At 38.6% G+C, this 22898-nt stretch overlaps 3 protein-coding genes across 7 annotated transcripts; all 3 read right to left on the minus strand.

Moving 5' to 3' along the window:
- Positions 1–1835: 1835 nt before the first annotated feature.
- LOC116326071 (obg-like ATPase 1) lies at positions 1836–7165 on the minus strand. Its single transcript, XM_031747172.2, has 11 exons — positions 7010–7165; positions 6614–6711; positions 6382–6525; positions 6181–6308; positions 5108–5283; positions 4922–5002; positions 4737–4834; positions 4486–4626; positions 3802–3898; positions 3052–3174; positions 1836–2895 (listed from the first exon to the last, which is right to left on the minus strand). The coding sequence occupies exons 2-11, from the start codon at positions 6709–6711 to the stop codon at positions 2794–2796; spliced, it is 1188 nt and encodes a 395-aa protein (XP_031603032.1). The 5' UTR covers positions 7010–7165; the 3' UTR covers positions 1836–2793.
- A 976-nt stretch (positions 7166–8141) lies between these two features.
- On the minus strand, positions 8142–12094 carry LOC116326075 (transformer-2 protein homolog alpha-like). Of its 3 annotated transcripts, XM_039603736.1 has the most exons (9): positions 11916–12094; positions 11044–11326; positions 10522–10667; positions 10279–10438; positions 9876–10064; positions 9445–9560; positions 9201–9365; positions 9005–9069; positions 8142–8891 (listed from the first exon to the last, which is right to left on the minus strand). In XM_039603736.1, exons 4-9 carry the CDS (start codon positions 10309–10311, stop codon positions 8881–8883), a joined length of 579 nt encoding a protein of 192 aa, XP_039459670.1. In that variant the 5' UTR covers positions 10312–10438; positions 10522–10667; positions 11044–11326; positions 11916–12094; the 3' UTR covers positions 8142–8880. The 3 variants fall into 3 exon arrangements, with proteins under 3 accessions (XP_039459670.1, XP_039459669.1, XP_031603039.2); XM_039603735.1 differs by lacking the exon at positions 11044–11326 and having other exon boundaries at positions 9201–9362; XM_031747179.2 differs by lacking the exon at positions 11044–11326.
- An 830-nt stretch (positions 12095–12924) lies between these two features.
- senp2 (SUMO specific peptidase 2) lies at positions 12925–22178 on the minus strand. Of its 3 annotated transcripts, none has more exons than XM_039603640.1 (17): positions 21818–22178; positions 19985–20046; positions 19789–19898; positions 18219–18285; positions 18003–18084; positions 17657–17831; positions 17417–17523; positions 17240–17322; positions 16748–16796; positions 16586–16655; positions 16359–16505; positions 16146–16277; positions 15054–15278; positions 14775–14854; positions 14568–14652; positions 14391–14486; positions 12925–14250 (listed from the first exon to the last, which is right to left on the minus strand). In XM_039603640.1, the coding sequence occupies exons 1-17, from the start codon at positions 21994–21996 to the stop codon at positions 14188–14190; spliced, it is 1812 nt and encodes a 603-aa protein (XP_039459574.1). In that variant the 5' UTR covers positions 21997–22178; the 3' UTR covers positions 12925–14187. The 3 variants fall into 3 exon arrangements, with proteins under 3 accessions (XP_039459574.1, XP_031603052.1, XP_031603051.1); XM_031747192.2 differs by having other exon boundaries at positions 16359–16502; positions 16586–16658; XM_031747191.2 differs by having other exon boundaries at positions 16586–16658; positions 21818–22177.
- Between the last annotated feature and the right edge of the window lie 720 nt (positions 22179–22898).

Genomic DNA, 22898 nt, shown 5'->3' on the forward strand with positions numbered 1-22898 from the left:
TTGACGTGAAATAAAGATATTTATTTATTTATTTTTGTATTGCTTTATCTCTTTTAATTTGCTTTCGCTTTAAAGCCGTAGTCGTTTGCGATACGAGGGGATTTTTTTTTAAAAAAAGTTCAAACTACTTATGTTCACTGCAAACGTCATTTAACCTCCATAATTACAACCAGGCAGCTTCACACTGAGAACTGGCTCATTGTAATAGTTAATTTCACATACCAAATGCCACATAATTAAAGAAAGCAGTGCTATCAAACATCAGGAGCTCTTTATTTCACTTAATTCGGGATTAAAACATCCAGATGTTTCAGCCGCTGCAGATCTGTTAGTCTTTTGAGTTTATAAATCCATAAAAAAACATGTTAAAATAAACTTTTACAAATTAAATTCGTTTCTGGCTAAATTTCATGTTTTGGTCCAAGATGAAAGCTTATCCACATCTGAAAATAGGTTAAAAACATTTTTATAACCACCAACTTTGAATTAAGCTGCCACATGACTATATCACTTAATGCATGAAGCCCAGAGTGAAGTGAAGATCGACCTTTAGAGTGTATGAAAAGTACAGCAAAGCAGTCTTTCCTGACCGTGTAGAAATTGTACAGGTTAAAGCATAAAACAGACTCACCAAAAATTTCATTTACTAGGTGTAAATTTTTAGTACTTTCTTATCTGCAAATTACAGTCATTAAAGTATAACTGCTCAGGTTTTATTATCTTTAGAGAGGTTCAGTGCTTAAGCTGATTTAAACCACTATGAATGCATAATAACATTGTAAAAGTATACAACTGCTCTGGTAGCATCCTTAGACACTTTGTTACTAGCAGCCTGTCACAAAAAACACATAATTTGTTCCAGTTTCTTTAGCTGAACCTTCAAAACTGCCAAAGATAACATAGTTTTGACAGGAGTAAAAAATATTTTTACACCAAGGTGATTCCCAAAGAGGTATTAGCTGAGAACTTGGCATATATCTGCATGGTGGGCAGATTTTGAGGAAACTGGACAAGTGAAGGACAAAAAAAGAAGTGTCAAAGACCTGAGAGATAAGCTATTGTTCAATGAAGCCTAATAAGAAATGGTCTCAGTGGAAGGTTGACTATGAAGAAACCACTGTGTGGGAGGAGAAATGGTGAGAGAAGGCTGAGGTATACCACAAAAATTACACAAAACCTGGAAATAAAATCAGTGGCAACAGGCCTTGTGGAGCAATGAATTCATATTTGACATTTTTGGTAATGTGTTTTGGGGTTTTCTTCAATGTGTACAAAGGTAAGGAGAGAGGTACAACTGTGTCTACAGCTATGTGTAAAACAGATGGAGGCTTTGTCACAGTTTGGGTTTCCATTTCAGCCAATGGTGTTGGAGATCTTGTGAAAATTGATGGAATTATAAATGCAGAAAATCCCAGGAAGACTTTGATCCACCATGCAATACTAACCAAACAGTGCCTGAAGTGCCTTCATTTTTTTAGCATGAGAATAATCCCAAACACACTGCCAATGTAGTAAAAGCAAATCTGGATAGAAAAACACAGTGGAACACCATCAGTCATCGATCGACCTCCTCAAGGCCTGGACCTGATTTTGATCTGGAATGGAACAAAACACAAACAACATCCAAGGAGCTTTTTTTCTTTAAATACACTGCATTACCACAAACAATTGTACATGTTTCAAAAATAATTACAATAATTGCTGCATCCATTTCCTATCAAAATATAAAGAGATGAGAGTAGCTTGGGACTTTTGCAAAGGGCTATAACCTTCAAAAATTCTTTGTCTTCCGATCTGTTTTGCCTGGAATGAAAGAAAATAAACATACAAAACCGTAACAGGTTTATCTCCTTTTATTGACACATGCATATTGATGAGGGTGATACTTATTGTACACTGGTTCCCATAGGTTAGAAAGATTTCCATTTTAGTCCACAGTGCAGCAGCATGTTTATGAAAATGAGCATAGTTTGTGGGCAGTGAGAGAGGTGAAACATGATGCGATTTAAAGCTGTACAGTCCAAATGATCCACAATGGTGCATTCTCTTGTTATGCGGGGCGGACTCCTTTACATCAGGAGTCTGTAAATCAATAAAAGCAGCTTTCTGTTCAGGAATCTGATGAGGCACTGTCACCGAGGCCTCCTTTCCTCTTTCTAAAATAATATCCCTCATGTTATCAGCACAATACAGTTCAGCCCCACCCTCAATGAAACACCGACCGATGGCTTTCGTTCTCCCAAGAAGAAATGATGATCAGTTTTTGGACAATGCTGATATATTTTAGCACTTTTAATTTAATTGAACTGTGCTGCTTTTTAAATTTTAAGGGTTGACATCTAAAACTAATTCACCTGCAGCAGGTTGTTGCATTATGCAATTATGAGTATTTTTATGATAGAACAGCCACACCTGTCCTTACTAAAGCACCAAACAACAGGCTCAATAGGATGTGAAAGCTTACAGATTAATCAGCTGTGGCCATGACGGCAATTCATGAAGAGAGAAAAGACAAGCTGCTCAGAGGAATAAAACACTTAAGTCTTAAAAAATCCAAAACAGAAACCTGTCTCAAAAGAAGTCTGAGCTTTTCTTTAAATTAAATTATCAAAAAAACAGTCTGTTGTGTGTTAAAAACACATGAACAACTAAAGCATTGTTACCAAAAACTGACTCGAACAACTGAAGCCATCGGAATCAAAAAAGAAGTATGAAAACCAACAGACTGTGTGCTCTGTGGGACTAAACTGTATTCTGAGTTTTGATCCCCCCCAACCCAGTGACTCTGTGGTCTTATTTCTTTTTGGGTGCGTTGGGTGTGTTGAATTTGAAAAAGATAATGTCCCCGTCCTCCACAATGTAGTTCCTGCCCTGTTGCCTGTACTTCCCAGCAGCCTGAAGGAGAAAGAAACAGGGGGAAAAAATTACAGTTGATATATTCCAGAATAATAACAGTTATTGATGGAAATTCAGCACATGCAGGAACTCAGGAACAATTGGGCTGGGGAAAAAAACAAAAAACAAAAAAAAACACAAAACAAAAGCTCACACCTTGGCTGCAGTTTCACTGCCCTCTTCTTTGAAGTCTGTGAACTTCATCACCTCAGCCATGATGAAGCCTTTCTCAAAGTCAGTATGGATCTTTCCAGCAGCCTGAGGAGCTTTTGTACCTTTCTGTAGGACCAAAACACAACAGGACATGTTATAAATAAAATATGTATTTATTAAATGCATCACATTTAAGAAATTCTGCAAAAGTAACAATCTGTGCTCCTGATATCATCACAAAATGATGACAACTGTCAAAAATTTACTTCAGGGCTCTTTTTTAAACTGAATAACAAAGAAACAATACAATTTCAATCAATATTCAAATATAGAACTGTTGAAGACATCAAATGGCAATAGCCAAAATAATATAATATCACATCTATTTAAAAATCTATATGTTAGATGTTTCCATCACTCAGTTTTACAAGTCAGATCTTCACTGCATCTCTAACATACTTAAATATAATACATGAAAACAAAAGTAAGGCTGGTTGTCACAAACAAAATAACAAAAATGATGCAAAATGTTGGAATTGTAATACAAGCCAAAATTCTAATCACAAATTAGGAAAAAACATTGGAAAATTAAGTTTTCCAAAATATTCTTTGAATAAATTATGTTTTTTTTATTTTTTAAACTCAGTGAAGATCTCTCAAATTGAAAACTATCAGAGTGGTTCATCTAAAATCACAAGAGTTGATAATGTATTTTTAAAAAGGTTACACACACACAAACGTCAAAACACTCACCCTGATGGTCCACGCTCGCACCTCATCTGGTCCTGCTGTGAAGAAGTATTCCAGCTGCAGCGCTGCATAGCCGGTCTTTATTATTTTGGTCAAAACACTAGAAATGCACAAACAAAACAAAACAAAAAATTGTGTGCAAATTCAATTTTTGCACAGGGTACGAACGTTTCAAAGCACATTAGTAAATGAGGACCAGTGCAAACTTTAATTAATTATTCAGTTGACGCCTGCAGCCACTTTATATCATTACAGCAGAAAGGTGCAGCTACGAAGAGTGACTAAAGGGTGAGCTATGAACTTCAAATCAAAAGTTTTTAGTGTCTTTCAGCTTAAAGTCACCTCAAAGTCCCATATCTTCCCCAATTATCCCTCTGAGTGCAATACAGAGTTTGCCAAAATAATTCTGTTTTATGCATGCAACGTGTTGAGCCGTTCCTTACTAACACCCTTGAATAAACCCTGCTGTGAAAGTTACAGCAGCACAAACTGTGCGTTCTCACTGACATGTGCATGTATTCAGTATTCATGTATTCAGGGAGCAATGCATTTAAAGGCATCTACACATTTCTTCTGCCCTGCTGGAATTGCACCTACAATAACTGCTTGCTTCGCAGTACATCCATAAAGAAAATACCCTTCAAGTTTAGCATGATATTAACAACTTAAACACTAATGACCAAATACCTCTGTGTCTTCTGTTCCTCGCAGTATTTATTCCTCTCCTCCTCCTCCATGTCCTGCAATTTAAACTCCAAAGCTCCACTTAAAGGAATGACCATAGCGCCAGGATCATGAGCATCTACCCACTCCTTGATTTTTGCCAACCTGATGAACAACAGGCCACCAGATGAGTCATTTCAAATAAGCAAAGAAATGCGATGACGGTAAGATTAATATATGCGACATGTAGACATGCAGGGTGAAAGTAAACATACCACTTGTTCTTTTTCCTGATGTAATCTTTCTCTGAAAGATTAACCAGGTAGATCATGGGCTTGGAAGTCAGAAACAGGTACTTGTTCAGAACTTCAATCTGTAAAGAGATGAATTTCTTCATGAAAAAGCCGTTTCAAATAGGGTCTGAGGGAGAAACACTGTTTACACTGGAACACATCAGTACCTCTTTGTCATTCCAGTCATGGTAAAATCTGATGTGCTTCTTCTCTTCTACCACCCAGTTTTTTATTTTCAGCATGATATCCTGAAGCAAAAAGAACCATTTGAAGCAGCGTATACAGACCGATTTAATTCAGAATCAACAAAAGATAAAAAGTAAATGCTTGTACAAAAACAAAACTTCACTTACATATTCAGGTTTCAGTTTTTTGTCACTTCCTCTGACAGCAGTTTTCTCCAGTTTGTCGATGATTGGACCGATCATTTCTTCGTCTTTTAGCCGCAACTCCTCGTGGATTATCTCGATGTCCCTCACCGGGTCGACGTTGCCCTCCACGTGGATGATATCCTCATCATCAAACGCACCTTAACACAAACAAGCGTCAGCAGATTGTCGATGCAACGACATAGGTTGAAGAAAAGACTGCAAATACTTTCACTGGAGAAGCACAGAAACAGCAAGACTTAATAAATTATTAATCAATTTAAAACATATTTTAAATTTTTCAATTCTGCTAATTTATTTCTAAGCAAATTGATGTCCCCGTTTCACTTTTTTGAAAAGTGAAAATAACAAATAGGCCAAGAGCCAATTATTTTGCCTTTTTATTTCATTCGCCTTCATTATTTATTGACTAATTGGTGAGAGGGAAACAAACAGTCTCTCAAGATCTGCCTAACATTACCTTTGAATGACCACAAATTTCATTATACCAATTTATGAAACAGAATCACTGAGATATGGACACAATAAATGCAAAATCAGACAATGCTGGATAACACCTCTGGTCTTGGAGATTTAAAAAAAAAAAACAACACACACACACACACACACACACACACACACACACACACACACACACACACACACACAAAAACCCCAAAACATAAACACAAACTGCTGAGATTTAACACACAGATTTCACTTCTAATATAAAATTAGTCACCCTGATCAAGATTCCTTCTTTATTTTTGAATTTTAACTTAAATTTCCCATCATAACGATACATCCATCTTTATTCTTAACTGCTTATCCAGTTATGGGTTCAGAATCAGAATACACCTTTAAACTGTAGATGGAAACAGTTTGGAACTAGCCTTCAATTCCCAGTCCTAGTCAAAGCCACAAGTACACTGAGAAAAGTTCTTAAGATGGACCTATTACCCCATAAGACCTTTATTTCCAGCATGCCCTGACACCTGTGCTCGCTCAGCTGTTACTACACAGCAGCTGCAGTAGTTTGTGCAGCAACAGTAACTCACGAGTCATGTGGAAGATCCCATCACAAGCACTGATGTTAGAGAGGAAGGCGTTTCCGAGTCCCTGTCCGGAATGAGCTCCCTTCACCAGACCAGCAATGTCCACAACATTCAGGAAAGCGGGAACCTTACTGAAGTGACAAGGAAGCTCATCAGATGATGCAGATGTCCTTACATCTCCTAACCAGCTGTTGCAATACACACCTGGCAGGTTTGTGGTACTGGCAGAGGAAATCAAAGCGCTCATCAGGAACGGGTACCCTGCTCTCATTTGGGTCAATTGTGCAGAAGGGGAAGTTTTCCGCAGCAGCTTGGCTTTTAGTCAGCACATTGAAAAATGTGGATTTCCTGCAACAGCATTAAGAGAGAATAATAATGCTTAATACTTTTTTTTCCCACTCACTAAGCTAGAAAAAATACTATAAAATTTACATACCCAACATTAGGTAATCCCACTATTCCTATTTTTAGGGATGTTCCAAATCGTCCAATCAATGGAGGTTGCTTAGGAGCTTCTGTCTTCTTTGGAGGCATCTACGAGAGTTAAAACAAGATGGTCAGATTAAGACACTCGTGTCGGGATACTAAAAAAAACCTAGATTTTTTTAACCAACTCCTCGGCTCTGCTGCATGTCAGCTGGCTCCACTAAAAACGTGTAGGGTCATATGCTCATTCAAACACAGCATGCTAACGCTAGCTGGTGGCTAACTGGAACCACTCCTAGCTAGCAGATGGGCAAATTTAAACCAGAATACATAGTCCTGTTTGTACCGTCCGGACTTTATAAAGACACCAACATTTATTTGGCTAGGAAAACGTCTCTTTTACTACCTTAATGTCTGTTCTCAACCTGCAGGCTAAGTGTTGTCCACTCCTGATGCGTGTTCACACCGGCCGCTCTACTGGAAAGACAAGCTGGGGAGCAAAGCGGAAGTGTTTTGACGTAAGGACTCTCTGATTGGTCGGGCGAAGAGCTGGAAATGCCACGACATAAATCAACTTGGACAAATATTTGTTATTTTTGCCTCAAATTATTTAATTTAAATGCACTTTTCTGCCTTTCTTTTGTTATACGACACGTGAGTCGTCTCGTGAGTATTTAAAATGACTCCGCGGTCTGTTTCACCGTGACGCGTGCGTGATGCGTTCAAGAACACGAAGACGACCAAATAATTCGGTATTTAATTGTGGTCAGTATGGCCAGAACCCATAAAAAAAAAAGACTACTTCTGAACTAGCTTCAATAGAACTGGATATCTGAGGTCATTTGTCATTAAAATACGCTGGACAATAACAGAAAGGGGTCTACTTTTTCAAAATACAATGTCTTCACAAATTAAGTGAATGTAGGGAGCAGGTAGAAGAGAAGCCTGGAGAGGTTGAAGTATGCACTGAAGAGGAGGAATGAAAGCCAGCAGAAGCAAGAAATGCTGGAGAGATGTCTCTCAGTTATCCTAAGAATGCTTTGGTGTCCCAGTGGCTGGGGAGAGATCAACTATCCATAGCAAAAGAAAGTGCACAAGAAGTGAAGAAGAGTGCAGGCAAGGTGGAGTGAAGATGTTTTGTGACAAAAGGACAGCAGAAAGAGTGAAATGAAAGGTTTATGAAATGGGAATATTTTCATTAGGAGGGACCAGAATGGACAAGATTATGAGTACATTAGATGAATAGATCAGGTTGAGTGGATTGGTGTAGAGGAATATAATGGACAAAGGACATGGAACTGACAGGCAGGAGGAAAACAAAACCATCACAGAGAAGATTCACATGTTGTGGAGGATATACAGTGTTGCTGTAACAAAGATTCTAGAGATAGGATGAGATGGAGGCTGACGATCCACTGTGCCGACCCCTAAAGGGAGCAGCAGTGCTTATGACTGCTTGTAGCCGTTGCTGTAATTTATTAAAATAAAACCCAAACGTTTGTTTCTATATTGTTAGTAGTAAGCAAGCAATGCTTTTCTTACTGGTGGAAGACAGTTTAATCAAATAATGTTCAATAATTAATGCTTTAACCAGTAACTCTGACAATTTTGATAATACAATTTAGGTGTGAAAAAAAATGGCAGCACATCTTAAATACAAAGAGCACAGCATGGTCAAAGTATTTTTTTTTTTTTTTTTTTTTTTATTTCTTATATACAAACAAAAGTGGACGTTCAATCAAGCAAAAACAAACTGAAAAAGAAACATGGCATTTAAAACTTAACGAGGGGCAAACTAGGCTCACGACAGTTTAACAAATCACCTACCAACAAAGAGCAAAATGAGAAAGTGTAAAACTGGCACAGAAAAATCCAGCTATGATACATAAAAAAAACAAAAGAAACGAGAACTACTGAGCACATCCTAGCCTTTTTACAACCACTGACTGTGCTTTCAATTCAATTCATTTGATCACACTGAGTATTCAAAAAAAACAAACAAAACCAATTTCCATTTTTCAGAAAAAAACCCCAAACAAAAACAAAAACACTGATTCTTTGCACAGACTTGGTGCAGCATGATTCCCTGCTGACTTTTTTGTGCTCTAGGAGAAATTTAGTTTTTTTTTTTTTTATCAATTTTGTTAAATGTTTGATACACAAACAGATGCAGCGTTTTTAAATCACATACATAATATTGTCAGATTTAAAACAAAAACAACAGAAAAAAAACTGTCACCCAAACAGTAACACTTCTGTCGCCTCTTCTCTTGTTGCTCAGTAGTGACCTGTTTAAAAAAAAAAAAAAAAAAAAAAAACAACAACAAAGATTAGACATTCAGTCAAATTGAAGGTTTTTTAAATAAACTAGTCTAATGGCAGAAACATGGTTTAAACATACGTGGTGAGTAGGACCGTGATCGAGAGCGATATCCTCTACTATAGTAAGGAGATGGAGATCTGCGCCTGTAGGATGAGGGGAGGAAAAAAAATTTAGTTACAATTACTGATTAATTTGAGTCTTTATCAATCATGCATCATTATCAAATCCTCGTGATCAACACTGGGATACAAACGGTGCTGGAAAAAGCACCAACCTGTATGAACGGTACTCGCGGTCATCGTAACGATCGTAGTCACGATCGTAGCCTCTATCATAGCCTCTGTCGTAGCCCCTGTCGTAGTCCCTTGAGACACGACGTGATGAGCCGCCGCCACCGCCGCCGCCACCACCACCACCACCACCACCACCACCACCACCACTGAAAACAAACGATAGTGTGTCAATTTTGCTCAAGTAACCGTATAATATCTCAAGCTCCCCAGTGGACAAGCACTCACTATGTGGGGCGTCCCATGTAGATTCCTGGAGTGGGAGTATGGGCTCGTTTGGTAATGGAGAAATCCACTCGGATCCTGCGTCCATCCAGCTCCATTCCATTAGCTCGCTCCTTGGCCTAAAATAAACACACCCAGTCAGAAGCAGACTAACTGAAATTGTTTGCATGTTTCACTCTTGTGCAGACACTAAACAGCAGACTGGATGGACCAGACGAGTTGCATAATCAAACAAGTTTCACTTTCACATTTGTCTTTTATGCTATTTTACTTATTTAGTATTGTTCACCCTGTTTACAGAACCATGGATGTGCTCTTTGAAGTTTAGTTCGAACTAAAATAGCTTTTTAACAGCAAAGAGCTTAATTATATTAGGACGAATAAGCCAACTATTTTAAGTTTTTAAATACATATCCCCATGTTATTTTACTTACCTCCTTGGAGTCCTCGCAGTTCTCAAAGTAGACAAAGGCAAAACCTCTGGATCGACGCGACTGCTGGTCGTACACAATGTTGACGTCTGCCAGCGGGCCATACTTAGAGAAAACCTCCCTTAGGTCCCTCTCAGTGGTATAGAGGCTCAGACCAAACACACCCAGACAGTTGTTGGGGTCTGGGTTGGCCTGTGAGCAGAAACATTGATGTGTGGGGACAAAAAAATATTTAAGATGAGAAATTCATGATTGTGACATATGTCAACATATCTCACAATGTCACACATACACACACCCCTTAAACTATACATCACACAGTCAACATTAAACTGTTTAATCTAAAAATTGATGGCTCGTGTCTCCATAAACACCTTGAGTACAAGTGCACAAAATAGCACCATACCCTGTTGCCAATGTGTCGGCGTCGATTCGACATGGGGGAGCGGCTGTGGCTCCTGCGCCGGCGGTACTCAGAGCTACGAGATCGGCTCCTGGAGCGGCGTCGGCGGGAACGAGAACGGGAACGGGAGTGGTGCCTGCGTGAGCTTCGATGGGATCGAGACCTACAGACAAAAGTCACAGGTGAGGAGACCAAAATCTCACACGATTATCTTGTTATGTACCTTAAATCAGAAACCTGACTTACCTGGATTTAGATCTTGACCGAGATCTAGATCGGGACTGAGATTTGGATCTGGAATGATGGGAGCCACCTCTGGAGCGCGCTGGTGAGCGGCTAGTGGATTTAGGTGACCCTCCAGGGGATGGGCTCCGCGAGCCGGCCCGAGAATCCTGAACAAACCAGACTGCAGATGTCAGAAACACTCTAAAGCCAAATGTACCAAAACAACAACACTACAGGGCCTGGAGGTGACACCGCTCACCACCTTCAACGCCCTTTTCAGAAGAAGTTCACCACATTTTCGCATTTAGCAGGTTTGACACTAAATATTGAGGAATTAGGTGAAATACTAAAGATATTTCAAGCAGATATTAAGAAATTTAGCTTAAATATAGACTGCACAAAACATTAATTAAAAATAAAGAATGGAGGAATTGACCAGTGATGTGGCTGATACAGAGAGGGAAAATCATGCATGCTATAGAGGAAAAATAATAGGATGAAATAGAGTAATAACATAGCAGGCTGTTAGGAAATTACTCATACCCTGGAAAACTTCTCATCTTAACTTCATAACTTCTTTAACTTCATTACTTCATAACAACCCTTCATTTCTTCTTTCTTCCGTTTGAATATATGACTTCTTTTTTTCCTCCTCTTCCCCCTTTTACCATCTGCCATTACAACACTAGACGCGGGGACAGCTCTTGATCGCTTCTTTTTTCAGCATCTCTCCCATACATTAGCATGCATCAACACCATCAGCTTCAAACAATAATAACTTCACATCTGAAACGTCTTCCGCCTTTTTCTTTCTTCCAACCTCAACCTTAACAAAGAACAAACAAGGGTGATAAGGCATGTTGGTTTCTGTTAAAACCAGAAATTTAAAAAAATAAATTAAAAGAAAAGGGAAAAAAACATCAAGAAAAACCAGGAAACATTATTATTAGGACTGAAAAGGTGCACTTTTTAAGTTTAACTGGCCTTCATTGGGACTAAACTACAACTTACTCACAAACAGCTGAACGTTGAGGTAGCTAACTATTAGCTGTACACATATATTTGCTGCTGGCTAGTTATATTTTCAATAAGCAACGTTAGATAACAAGTAAATGAGAAAGTGAAAGCACCCGCGGCCAGGCGGCGGCCTCCTCTACCGACCGCTGCGCTTAGCAGGCCGCACGCTTTAGCTTAGCAAGCAAGCGCTAGCCCTCTTATTTTCACAAAAACACCCCAATACAGTTTAAGAATCTAAGTCTATAATTCACACAACGTGCTTAATATTCTTGTATAAACTCGATTTTTACTAATTTCGAGGCCTGTTTAAAAAGAAAATGTAGCCGTTAAACATATCTGCAAATGCAGCTAACAGCTTATTTCGTCCTAACGCTGATTGTCATGAATCGTGAACTCACCTGCTCCCTGAACTCTTTCTCGTTGTCGCTCATTATAAAATAACACGTTTAGCAAATGCGTTAAAAGATATTTAACGCTACAATTGCTCTGAAGACTAATCTTACTGCTGCCTCTACCGAAAACGCGTACAGCTTTGACCTGAGCAGAAACGGTCTGCGCCTAAGGAGGACGATTTCCTCTTCCGGTTTGAGTTTCAAGTTAAAAGCACCTACAGTCAAATTTGCATAAATAAAGTTTAAAGAAATCATGTATATTTTGAGCGCATTCTTATAAATTTGATTAGATCCCTTAATTAAGGGAATGTAGAACTTTATTCGGAAAAACAACTTCTTACAAAAGGGGGGCAATAAAATCTAGCTGAAAGAGGTTCAGATGGAGTGACTACATTATATCCAATATATTTATTGTGCGTGGGAATAGATTTTCTATTTAAATTTGACTTGTTGACTTGTGTTTCTAAATTACCCTTTAAACTTTCCAGGTTTAATCCGATGATAAGCACAATTTCAGTCCTCAGTTTTCCCGTTTGTAGGTATTTGGATTCAAAGGGGAATTTTCCTGAATATGATGTATTTACTGAGAAGTATTTTTTGAAATGCAGTAATAAAAATAATTTTCAGTGTGTTTGGTGATACCACAGAAGCTGTTGTTTTATATAAATGATATAGATCGCATGGAAATTAGATTTTCCATACATACAAACAAATTGATAAGGGGCACATTTATATCCAAGCTCTCTCCACCATTAAAAAGGAAAAACCTCTTTAAAGATCAACCTGAGCTCACTCTACCTATTTTCACCTAAAGAGACAGCACTTCAGCCTTAATAATAATAATAATAATAAAAAAATAATAATAATAACACTTTGTTATTAAACTTTAACACGTTTGGGATTGTAATCAAACTCAGACTTTTTGGTTAACAAATCAAAATTGGTTTCCTGAGAAATAATATTTAATTATATTAAATTTGGTGTTATAATGATGGAAAGGAAAAGAGAATTATTGCACAGCAGCTTTATTATTATGAACAAACAATTTATCTACAGATTTCTTAAAAATCAAATCACTGTTCTTAATATTCATGAATGAGATGATTAATTTTCATAAGACTTTAAAAAAAAAATTAAAAACCCCAAAAGCCTTGGACATTGCAAAAACACTATTTTGCGATTAGACCTCTGTATTTCTTTTTAATACTAACCTCCGTTTTCCAGGTTTATATATTTGCAATACTTTTCCTAATATCCCTCAACACCTTTTTTTGTGGCTGATCCTTTCAGGAGTCCACAGATTATCTGCCTTTGTCTCACTTAATCTAATGATAAATCAATCAATACACAATTTAAAAAAAAAGGAGAAATACTTTATTATAGCAAAAAAAAGAAAAGAAAAGAAAGAAAAAAGACATGAGCACAAACATGCATGTGTGTACAGTAGTTTGTTTTGTTTTTTTAAATGGAGTATACTATAATTCGAGTCTTTGTAACAGCCCTAAATAGCCTGCTGCAGTATACTTAATGAACAGATTCACAGCTCTAACAGCGCTTTATGGTAAATATGGAGCGACAACTATTAATACTCCAGTCATGAAGAAAAAAAAAAAAACTATACACGGACACTCCAAAATACACTCATCCAGTCATAAATAATCGGGAATCATACATCTTGTCATTACGACAAGCACTCAATCATGCACGTTTTGTCAGACAAACGTCTGGAGGAGGTATTTTAATTGCCATTGTCTATATTTTTACAAAAAGATTAAGTTTCATCCCAGTCATCTGCTGTCCACTCTGATCATGGCTGGGAGGGGTAAACTACACCTAGATTGTTGGGTTGTAAATAACACATTTCCCAACTGAGGGAAAAAAAAAAAAAAAAAAAAATTATGCCGAGCTCAGTGTGAGAAGACTTAAGGCACTTCAGGCAGCACTTCAAACAATAAGGAAAAACAATCAATGACAAGTCATTCAGTCAGTAGTGCCAAAGTTTCTGTAAGACACACACTTGTTACAAATACTGTCTCTAATTACAACTCAGAGAATACAAAATGTTTACATGTCCCTGACACGATAAGCAACAATTAACTCTTAAGACTAGTGTTTGTTACTCCACATCTGGAGAGCGAGACTGGGTTAGATCTCAGTCGGCAAAGTCAACTTCTTTGGCCCATTTATTCTTCTCTTACTTCACATGTAGTCACTGTACACGATAGGTTGTTCCCGCTGACCCAGTCTCTTCTGGTAGGCCATTAATGGATGCGACCCTCTATAGCAGCTTCTGATGAAGAATTTCCCAAATCATCAACTTCCTGAAGAGAGGCATGTGGCACTGTAAAGTAAGAGGCAGATGTTATTTGTATATTGTTTGTTATCTGTTCATATGTATATTTAAATTGGACACATGGTTTCACACCAATTCACTGATAAGCTCCAATGTGCCAAGAAAGGCAGGGAATTCAGAATACACACCTGTTTAAAGGTAAGAGGCTGTCCTCTTGCGATATAGTCAGCGTATTTACAGGCAAAAACACCGCAGTCGCTTCCATTTTTCTGCTGGGGAATTTCCTACATGCATAATAAAGAGTCATTAATTTCACTGTGAGGAATAACACATTTGAAGTGTTATTTCATTCATCACAGACTTACACTAGCTTTCAAGCTCCCAACAGTCCATTTGGTGCAGTCGAGCTCTCTACCCTTTTTCGCTTTGTGCTCCTCTTTAAGGTAGAGTCTGAAAAATCAGCACAATTACATCATTTATAATGCTGTAATAATCAGTAAAAACAAAGCTATAGTGAAAACATGTCTAATGTAGCCAGTAAAATGGAGCTTAAGAGAAAATTGACGACTCACAGTAAAAGACTCGAGATGTCATCGTGTCTCCGGCCCATCGAGTCATAAGACTTCACTGTCTTTGACCGAAAATCTATCACCTGCAAAGAAAAAGGTGAGCGATTAAAATGTGCACTTCTGCTTCTCTAGAATAAAACTGGTGGAAACATTTGATTTGTGACAACAATTGACAAGAAATAAATACTGATCACAGTTCGGATGTACAGAGTGAGCCTTTGCAATATTACAGGTATTTTTAGGCAGCGTATGTCAAAAACTGGTAGATCCAAAGTGACTCACAGCCAATGCCCAGTGGACGCCTAGATGCAGAGGGACCAGAATGAGGTCAAACGTAAAGAGGTCGACAGCTTTGGTCCAGCGCTTCACAGCAGCGTGTCCTCCAGCCTGCCCGCCTCCTCCGCCCCTTAGCTTTGGGAAGAAGAAGGTGCTGAAGGAGTAGACTTTTAATCGTCCTGCTTCAACAGAGCTCCGCTCCATAATCAGGGAAAGGTAGAAGTTCATCACCTTGGTGGAGAACACAAAAGTTGTGACATGGCATGCATAAACAACACTGAGAAAAGACACACATTTAAAGTCTACAGCTTTTTTTTAACAAAACAACATTTACAAAAAAATAACATAAATTAGTATTTATACATGCAATTAATGAATAATATGCATACTGGTTGGTTTAACACTCTTTGGCATTAATGTGACGTTCTTTCTCCATATCCTGTGTACAATTTATTTAAAATATTTAGCTCTTAAAATTAAGGAATCCAATTTATATGGATGATTTCACCCTGGGCATTTGATTGTATGCAGATGATATTACTCTACTGGTTGAGTCCAAAGATAATTTGGAAGACATTAAATGTATTAAACAGCTGGTGCTATAGATGATGGTCAGCTACAAACATTGTAATTAGATAAGTAAGAATTTTAATTTTAGGGAAAAAAGGCACTCTTAGAAGCAACAAACCCCTGGCCTGTAACACTGGATCAGACACAACAACACAAAATAACATAAATTAGTATTTATACATGCAATTAATGAATAATATGCATACTGGTTGGTTTAACCAGGCCTGGGCGTGATAAATAAAATTATGCGTCACACAATAAAAATCAAGCAATCAGTCAAGCACTCACATTAACTAACAACAATTATCTAACAATGATGAAAACAAGATAATCAAGGTAAATACAGACATGATTGTTTCCTGCATTGTTTTTGTGCAAAAGTTGCTCTTGTCCTGTTTTTGACTTTTTGTGCTTGTGCTATGTACTTTTTTTGTGAAGTTTTCACGAGTTATTAGATTAAATAACTGTCTAAAATAACCATGAAATGTATTCTATTTAAAAACCTTTCCAGCATTTCTACTTTCTCACCTCATCGTTGAGCCAACTTCCTTCTTGTAGTGTAGCCAGGTCTCGCTGTGTGATGCGAAGTTTGAAAGCTGCACTCAGGACACGGTTGGGATCACTTTGAGCCAAAGCTCCACTCACCTCTGCTGCCATTTCCTACACACACAGACAATATACAGATTAAAAATAAATACATAATCTCAGCATAAAAAGTCCACATTAAACACAGACTCTTACCTTGGTCAGTCTGGGTATGTCTTCCTCACTGTGCCTTGTATATGCAGAATGTGTGTCAGGCAGACCAACAGCAGGAGCGTCTCTGTCCACGAGGTTGAGGCGAGTAGCTACCTCTGTAGAAAGATCCAAATCTGCCGCATGTTTCTGCTGCAAAACAGGGCAAGATTGTGGACGGGACAGACTCGTATCCATGCTGTGGCATGTCAGAGAAGAGGAGGAGTGACTACCTTTATATATCCAACAGGCTGTGCGTCCTCAAAGTGTCCACTTATTGGCTTACTAAAGGTGAAACTACCCCTGCTGAAGACGAGTCGCATAAAAGAAGTTAACGCAATCATTCCTCGTTATGCATGACGCAATCATTTAAATAAAAATAGCACCGCACCAACCTGTCGTTAGCCGCAGATGCATTTCTCCATGTAAATACACTTGCAGCAGCTGTGAAATGAAGCATAAAACATGAATAGAAGAGTCACTGCAACATGTTTACTGATCAATATGCATAAATTTATGCATTTAAACCTACTTTGTGTGAAGTGACTGTGTGATATGAAAGGCTTTATTTATTCTACTAAAATATTACAAATAAACCAGAGATCAAACAGTCATGATTTAATCAACACACCATCCCCACAATTGTATCTGGACAATTCTTTGATCCTTTAAATTGTTTTTTCAAGTAAAAGCAACTTGGTAACCTTACAAAAAATTTATATTCATTAACTGATATTTGATCATGTGTTAATGACAAAATTATTTATAGATTACAAAAAAGGGGGAAGTTAAACTAATAACAATCTGCAATGGCAGTTGTGATCGTCAACGATAAATAAAAACAAGTCAGCTTTTTCTGTAATGGAAAACCGACAGAAGTGCCCCACCTGTCTGTCCCATCTTCCTGTGTACTGATTCAAAGGTTTTTACTGAAGCAGCAGTTTTGTGATCAACCTGTGACAGCGGATCGCTGAGGATAAATACAAAATAAGCCACTTATTAGCTCATGGTCAATGGAAATATTAAAATGAAGAAAAAAAACAAAAATCAAAGCTAATACTAACTCTTGTGGTTTTGATTGGTTAAAAGGTAGAGGCTGGCTTTTGCTGTATTTCTCTGTCACCATCTCGAGCAGCCGCCTGTAGTGCTCCTTATTATTCTGCTTTATGGCCTGAAGACACCAAAAATATCAGAAATGCAAGCGCAGAGGTTCATACTTTTAAAGTTTGATTATTGGCACTGTGAGGTGGGGAAAAGTGGAATTTAAGTATCTTTTCATATATACAAATAACTGACTAATTTACCTCTTCCACAGTAAGACTGGGCTTGTAGCAGCGGTTGTGTCCAAAGCCATTGCATGTTGGGTCAGGATTAGCATTTCCCACCCTGAGCACAGGCCTTGAGGACAGCAGCTGGAGGGATCCTTTCCTCTCCCTGTCCTTTGCTCTGTCTGGAAGCCCTGCAGGGAGCGTTGTCCCACTGGATTAAAATAAAAAGAGGGAGGTACATTAGCATGGGACCCGTTTTCAATAGGTGGTAACATAAAAGAATAAGAACAGCCTGAAGACTGCAAGCACAAAGGCTAAAAAAAAAAAAAAAGGTACTGAATGACTTGTACTTTACATAAATCTCCAGTACTGAATCACTTGCCTGTATTTCCTCATTAAAGGAGGTAAAGAGCTCTGAAAAGGATTCTTTCCCTGACTCTCATTACCTCCAGCTACTGGTTTATCTTTGAAGAAAGAACATCAAAACAAATGACATTGGGTATAAGGATGAGATCATTCTGCACTGACAAGTTTGGTTGAAACACAGTGACGCGAGTATAATAATGAATGGTGCACTAAAAGGTCCATCTTTGCTTACCCATTCTCCATTCAGTACTGTTCAGCCATGAGGTGTGGAGCTCATCTATGCCCATTAGAGCGACAGGCTGGATCAACAGAGGAAATTCAATGAAATTACAGAGAGTTACAAGGGTAGATAAAGTTAACTATGAACCTGTATGTATCCACATGGATAAAGCAGCACATGTAGTATCAGAATGCATCGCATCACATCTCACAAAGAGACTCCCAAAAGACTTTTAAACTAAGTGTTGTTTTGCCTAAATTAGCCATAATAGCTCCTCCATAAAGGTCCGAATCACTTGATGAGTTTGTTAACCTGTAGCTTTTTCCTGTGATTTGGTTTGTTTTCACATAGAAAATCTGAGTGAGCTCCAAGTGAACCAATATGTGTGACTACAAACCATGTGAGAATGTTCTGTCCTACTGGCCAGATGTGTCTGGGGCGGGAGCAACAATAGTAAATACAGGAAGAAGGGTCTATGTTCTTATTTGACAACATGGAGACTTGACATTCATTTCACAGCTAGTTGCTAGCCTGCACAGACCCTCTGCACATCTATAGTACCTTGCTGCATCCCAGAATGCAAAGCTTATGTGTTTACCGGACTTTTTTTTTTGTCTGTAAAGCTTCCCAGATATCCAGGTCATCGTACTCTAAGGAGCTTGGAAAGAAGAGCCACCTCCACAGGACAAGACTCGGCTGTCCATCTAGGTCTAAAAGAAAAAGGTCGCTCTATCCAGGATGCCAATGTTCACATTTTGGACAGAGAAGACAGATGGTTTGAAAGAGGAGTGAAAGAAGCCATTTATGTCCACTGTGAATGACCATCTTTGAACAGAGGCGGTGGTTTACGACACCAACTGTCTGCCATCTATAATCCAGTTCTGAGATCCCTTTCCAGACGCCTTAACGCCTACTCACATCCTGGGCCATCTAACCTCAGGAAATTAACATGATAGGGTGGGGTTAGGTTTCACAATGAGCTCACCCGAAACCTTGGCTGATTGTGACCTACACCCGTCTTCACACCTTGGCTCGTGTGATTAGGTAGAGGGTCATTAGGGGGTCCATTGTCCCTCTTGCGGGGACACTCCCAGAGGGCTTAAATCTGGGACTCTCCACCATTTGACCCTAGAACTGAAGAAGCTTCTTGGATGAGAGATGAAACATCTTCAAGCAACTTAAAGAAGTCTAGACGCTTTTCTTTCCAAGCTCCTTAGACGACTTTTTTTTTTTTTTTTTTTTAAAAATCACACTAGCAACGTACACCTGGTAGTTGGTTGGGATTTAAGGTCAAATCACTTTCACACCATAAAAGAACAACACCGAGACCCTTGGAAACAGAGTGCGATTACTGTGTTCACATTTGCACAAACGAACTGCACCAAGGGGGAAAATAAACTGGAGTTTGATTTAAACTAACTAAACACAGCAGCTGTGAAAACGCTCTAAGAAGTGGCGTGTGTCCACCTATCATTACACCTCAGCTTAGAACTCCCAGTCATTATAGTACTTGTCTATTCGATGAACTCTGATACACTGTAGCAAACAATACCAAATGTATGTGCACAGACGGGGCACTCACATGTGTTTCTTCATTAGGTCTTGGCTTCTCACACCTCGTCAGTAATTTCCGTAGTCTGAGTAAACCTGCTACCCGAGCCACAGTCTTCTTCATGAAGCTGATGACGACATCTGAAAGACAGGACATCACAAATCATGATCACCGAATTCCACGTCAGGAAGCAAAAAATATAAAGCAGTTTTATTTTCTAACAAACCTCTTTTGCGTCTTTTCACTTCGACTTGCTCACTCTGGCAAACACTCTCTGCAACATGCACGCTGTAATAACAGAAAACGGTTTAAGATGAGTGGTTTTCAAAAACACAAACTTAAGAGATTTAAAAAAATAAAAAAATAAAAAAAAATCTCATGCTACCAGCTGTGGGAACCTTTTGCGAATAAGGGCGCAGAGGAAAAGTAGCGATAAATTATGAGGTGATTTCTTTTTGTATTCCTCTTGAATTTTAACAAGGGTTTAACATCCATTAACCTGGAGGTAATTTGGCAATAGTTTCAAAGGCCATCGCAGATTTGAGCAGTCCAAAGTGACGAGTTCAGACATCAATATATTTGCACAAAACCCAAAGATTCACTTTCTATGAGATAAAGCCACAATTTGCATCAACAAATGTTTGAGAAACTGAAACAAGGGTTTTGAATTTATTCATTAGCATTTTTTTATTTATATAAACTTGGAACACTAGTGCACTTTCCTAGGAGTGCCCGGCCTTAATTACTGCAAGAACAGATCGACAACTAATCCAGGAGATCACAAAAGAACAACATCTAAAGCCGAGCAGGTCTCACTTGCCTCAGTTAACCCGAGTTCTTACTAAACTCGACGGACGAGCCGGCGAGTTCAATAAGAGCTCATGATTGACCAATAAGACTGGGCAAAAATGCTATCCAAGGTAAACCTACTGCCGACCAAAAGAACAAAGGCTTGTCCCTTATGCCTTTCAGGAAAATATTCTTTGGACTGAGGAGACATAAATTGAACTTTTTGGATGGTTTAACATCCATTATGTCAGCATTTTATATCGCAACAGTCAGACATGGTGGTAGGATGATGAGCTGGGGCTGCTTTGCTGCTTCACGACCTGGATGACTTGCAGTAATTAATTAATGTAACCATGAATTCTGCTACTACTCTTCAACCAGAAAAAGGAGAATGTCCTGAAGCTCAAGCACACTTGAGTTATGCATTGAAACACTAGCAAGCCTGCCTCTGAAAAGCTTTAAAAAAACAAAAACAACATGAAGGTTATGGAGTGGCCAAGTCAAAGCCTGGTCTTAAATCCGATTGAGATCCTTTGGCATTACCTTAAACAGACTGTTCGTGTTCAAAACCATCCAGTGTAGCTTTATTAAAATACTTCAGTGAGGCAGAGTGAGCAATGTTGAAAAACTCATTGCTAGCCATCGCAAACACTTGATTGCAGTTCTTGCTCCCAAGGTTGGCATAACCAGTTATTAGGTTCAGGGGGCAATTATTATTTTCACACAGGGCCACGTAGATTTGGACATTTTTAGTCACTTAATAAAGAAAATCATTTAAAAACTGCACTTTTTTGGTTACTCGAATTATCTTTGTCTGGAGTAAAACATTTGTTTGATGATCTGAAACATGTAAATGTGACAAATATGCAAAACATGAGAACTCAGGAAGGGAGAAAAAAAACGACAAGCTACTGGATTTAAGTAGGATTTTAAACAAAATGAAATTAATATTGGAACGGTCATTATAAATAGTTTGTTTTAGACTACTTCTGCTTTCGCTAAGAGTGTGCTTGATATTAAATGTCATCTGGGTGTCCACTGATAGCGTTACAAACATACTGTCAGCAAACTTCAGTAAAATAGTTTGTTACAAATTCACCTGCTGTGAATAAACAAATTACATCTAAAATTAACTCAAAACTTGGTGTTAGCTAGCTGGAAGGGTGAATGTTCATCGACTGCCCTCGTCAATCAAAACAAATCATTAAATGGCCAACAAAGTGTGAACTATTTAGGACTGAAAAAATATAGACCATTTTCAATCACCGACCTCTGGTAGTTCCGTTTAGCGGGTCTGCAGTGACTCTCCTGCCGCCAAGCTGCTGTTTTTACGCCTGGTCGCGTGGGTACCTCTTCGCTAACGCTACCTTTCCCAGGCCACTCCGTGGGGTTTTGCCCCGTAATGGGCTCAAACAGCGACGAGAATCCGCCAAGTATCCATCCATACATCCCAGACAAATACGAGAAAATTGTAACGAGGTTTTCAATGCGGTCCAGGACTATTTCTCCACAGGCAAGATGTCAAACCGCAATCTACGACACACCGCCCACCATTACCTTAGCTTAGCATTAGCGTCGCTGTGCTGAAACGCAAAGAACGTCCGTCATTCCGTGTTGACGTTCTGCGAAGGGCAAACGTTTTATACACCAACACAAAACAAGTGGGCGGTGTTCTAAAGTGTAAAGTCTAAAGACGACGGATAAAATACAAAACATAAAGCGGCCTGGCTGAGATAATAAACAAACGAACCCCTGATCACGGAGTGGTATCGTTGGTAGGCTTCTCATTAGCCCCTTCTGACTTGTTCAGGAGAGCAAGTGGGAGAAGTTAAATATAAAGAAATCTATGCTCTATTTAAAGATTAGATGAAATGAAACCAAGCCACAATTTCAGCGTTATTCACTTCTTACAAAGCTTTTTTGGCAGAAAGTCCTGATGGCAAACCTCTAGCATAGGTCCATTCTTTGTTACATAATACTAAATCAGCATATCAATTGCGAATTAGAAGGGGAAAAAAGAAAATCCCAAATGCCTCAGTTTTCTAACCTCTCTAAAATGTGGCTATCATTAATAGTTAATTTAGTGGCCGATGTTTCTGTTACTAATGTAATAAACCTGTATTTCAAATCCCTATTTTTGTAGAAAATTTAAAGAGACAAATAAAACCACCCACTTAGAAGTTCCTTACTGACTGGATTTACCTGTGTACAGCTGTAGTATACCAAGATGGTCACTGCTTTACTCTGCGCACTAAACACTTCCTGTTTTAAATCAACTCTTTATTAAGCCTAGCAGTGGACTATAAACAGAGCTACCCCCCATAGTTCAATATTTAACAGGATACCTGTGT

Source organism: Oreochromis aureus, linkage group 19, assembly GCF_013358895.1.
Source record: "Oreochromis aureus strain Israel breed Guangdong linkage group 19, ZZ_aureus, whole genome shotgun sequence".
Classification (NCBI taxonomy): domain Eukaryota; kingdom Metazoa; phylum Chordata; class Actinopteri; order Cichliformes; family Cichlidae; genus Oreochromis; species Oreochromis aureus.

Excerpts from the sequence above, each read along its gene's own strand:
- LOC116326075 (XM_031747179.2), bottom strand. The coding sequence starts at position 11,948 with ATGAGCGACAACGAGAAAGAGTTCAGGGAGCAG. Across the intron at positions 10,439-10,521 it reads CGGTCAAGATCTAAATCCAG|GTCTCGATCCCATCGAAGCT; the intron begins GTAAGTCAGGTT and ends TTTTGTCTGTAG. Across the intron at positions 9,070-9,200 it reads CGCGAGTACCGTTCATACAG|GCGCAGATCTCCATCTCCTT; the intron begins GTTGGTGCTTTT and ends CTCATCCTACAG.
- LOC116326071 (XM_031747172.2), bottom strand. The coding sequence starts at position 6,711 with ATGCCTCCAAAGAAGACAGAAGCTCCTAAGCAACCTCCATTGATTGGA. Across the intron at positions 5,284-6,180 it reads TGGGATCTTCCACATGACTC|GTGCGTTTGATGATGAGGAT; the intron begins GTGAGTTACTGT and ends GTTTGTGTTAAG. Across the intron at positions 4,627-4,736 it reads ATCAGGAAAAAGAACAAGTG|GTTGGCAAAAATCAAGGAGT; the intron begins GTATGTTTACTT and ends GTTGTTCATCAG.
- senp2 (XM_031747191.2), bottom strand. The coding sequence starts at position 21,996 with ATGTATGGATGGATACTTGGCGGATTCTCGTCGCTGTTTGAGCCCATT. Across the intron at positions 17,832-18,002 it reads CCTTTAATGAGGAAATACAG|TGGGACAACGCTCCCTGCAG; the intron begins GCAAGTGATTCA and ends ATTTTAATCCAG. Across the intron at positions 14,653-14,774 it reads GACATCTCGAGTCTTTTACT|ACTCTACCTTAAAGAGGAGC; the intron begins GTGAGTCGTCAA and ends CTGATTTTTCAG.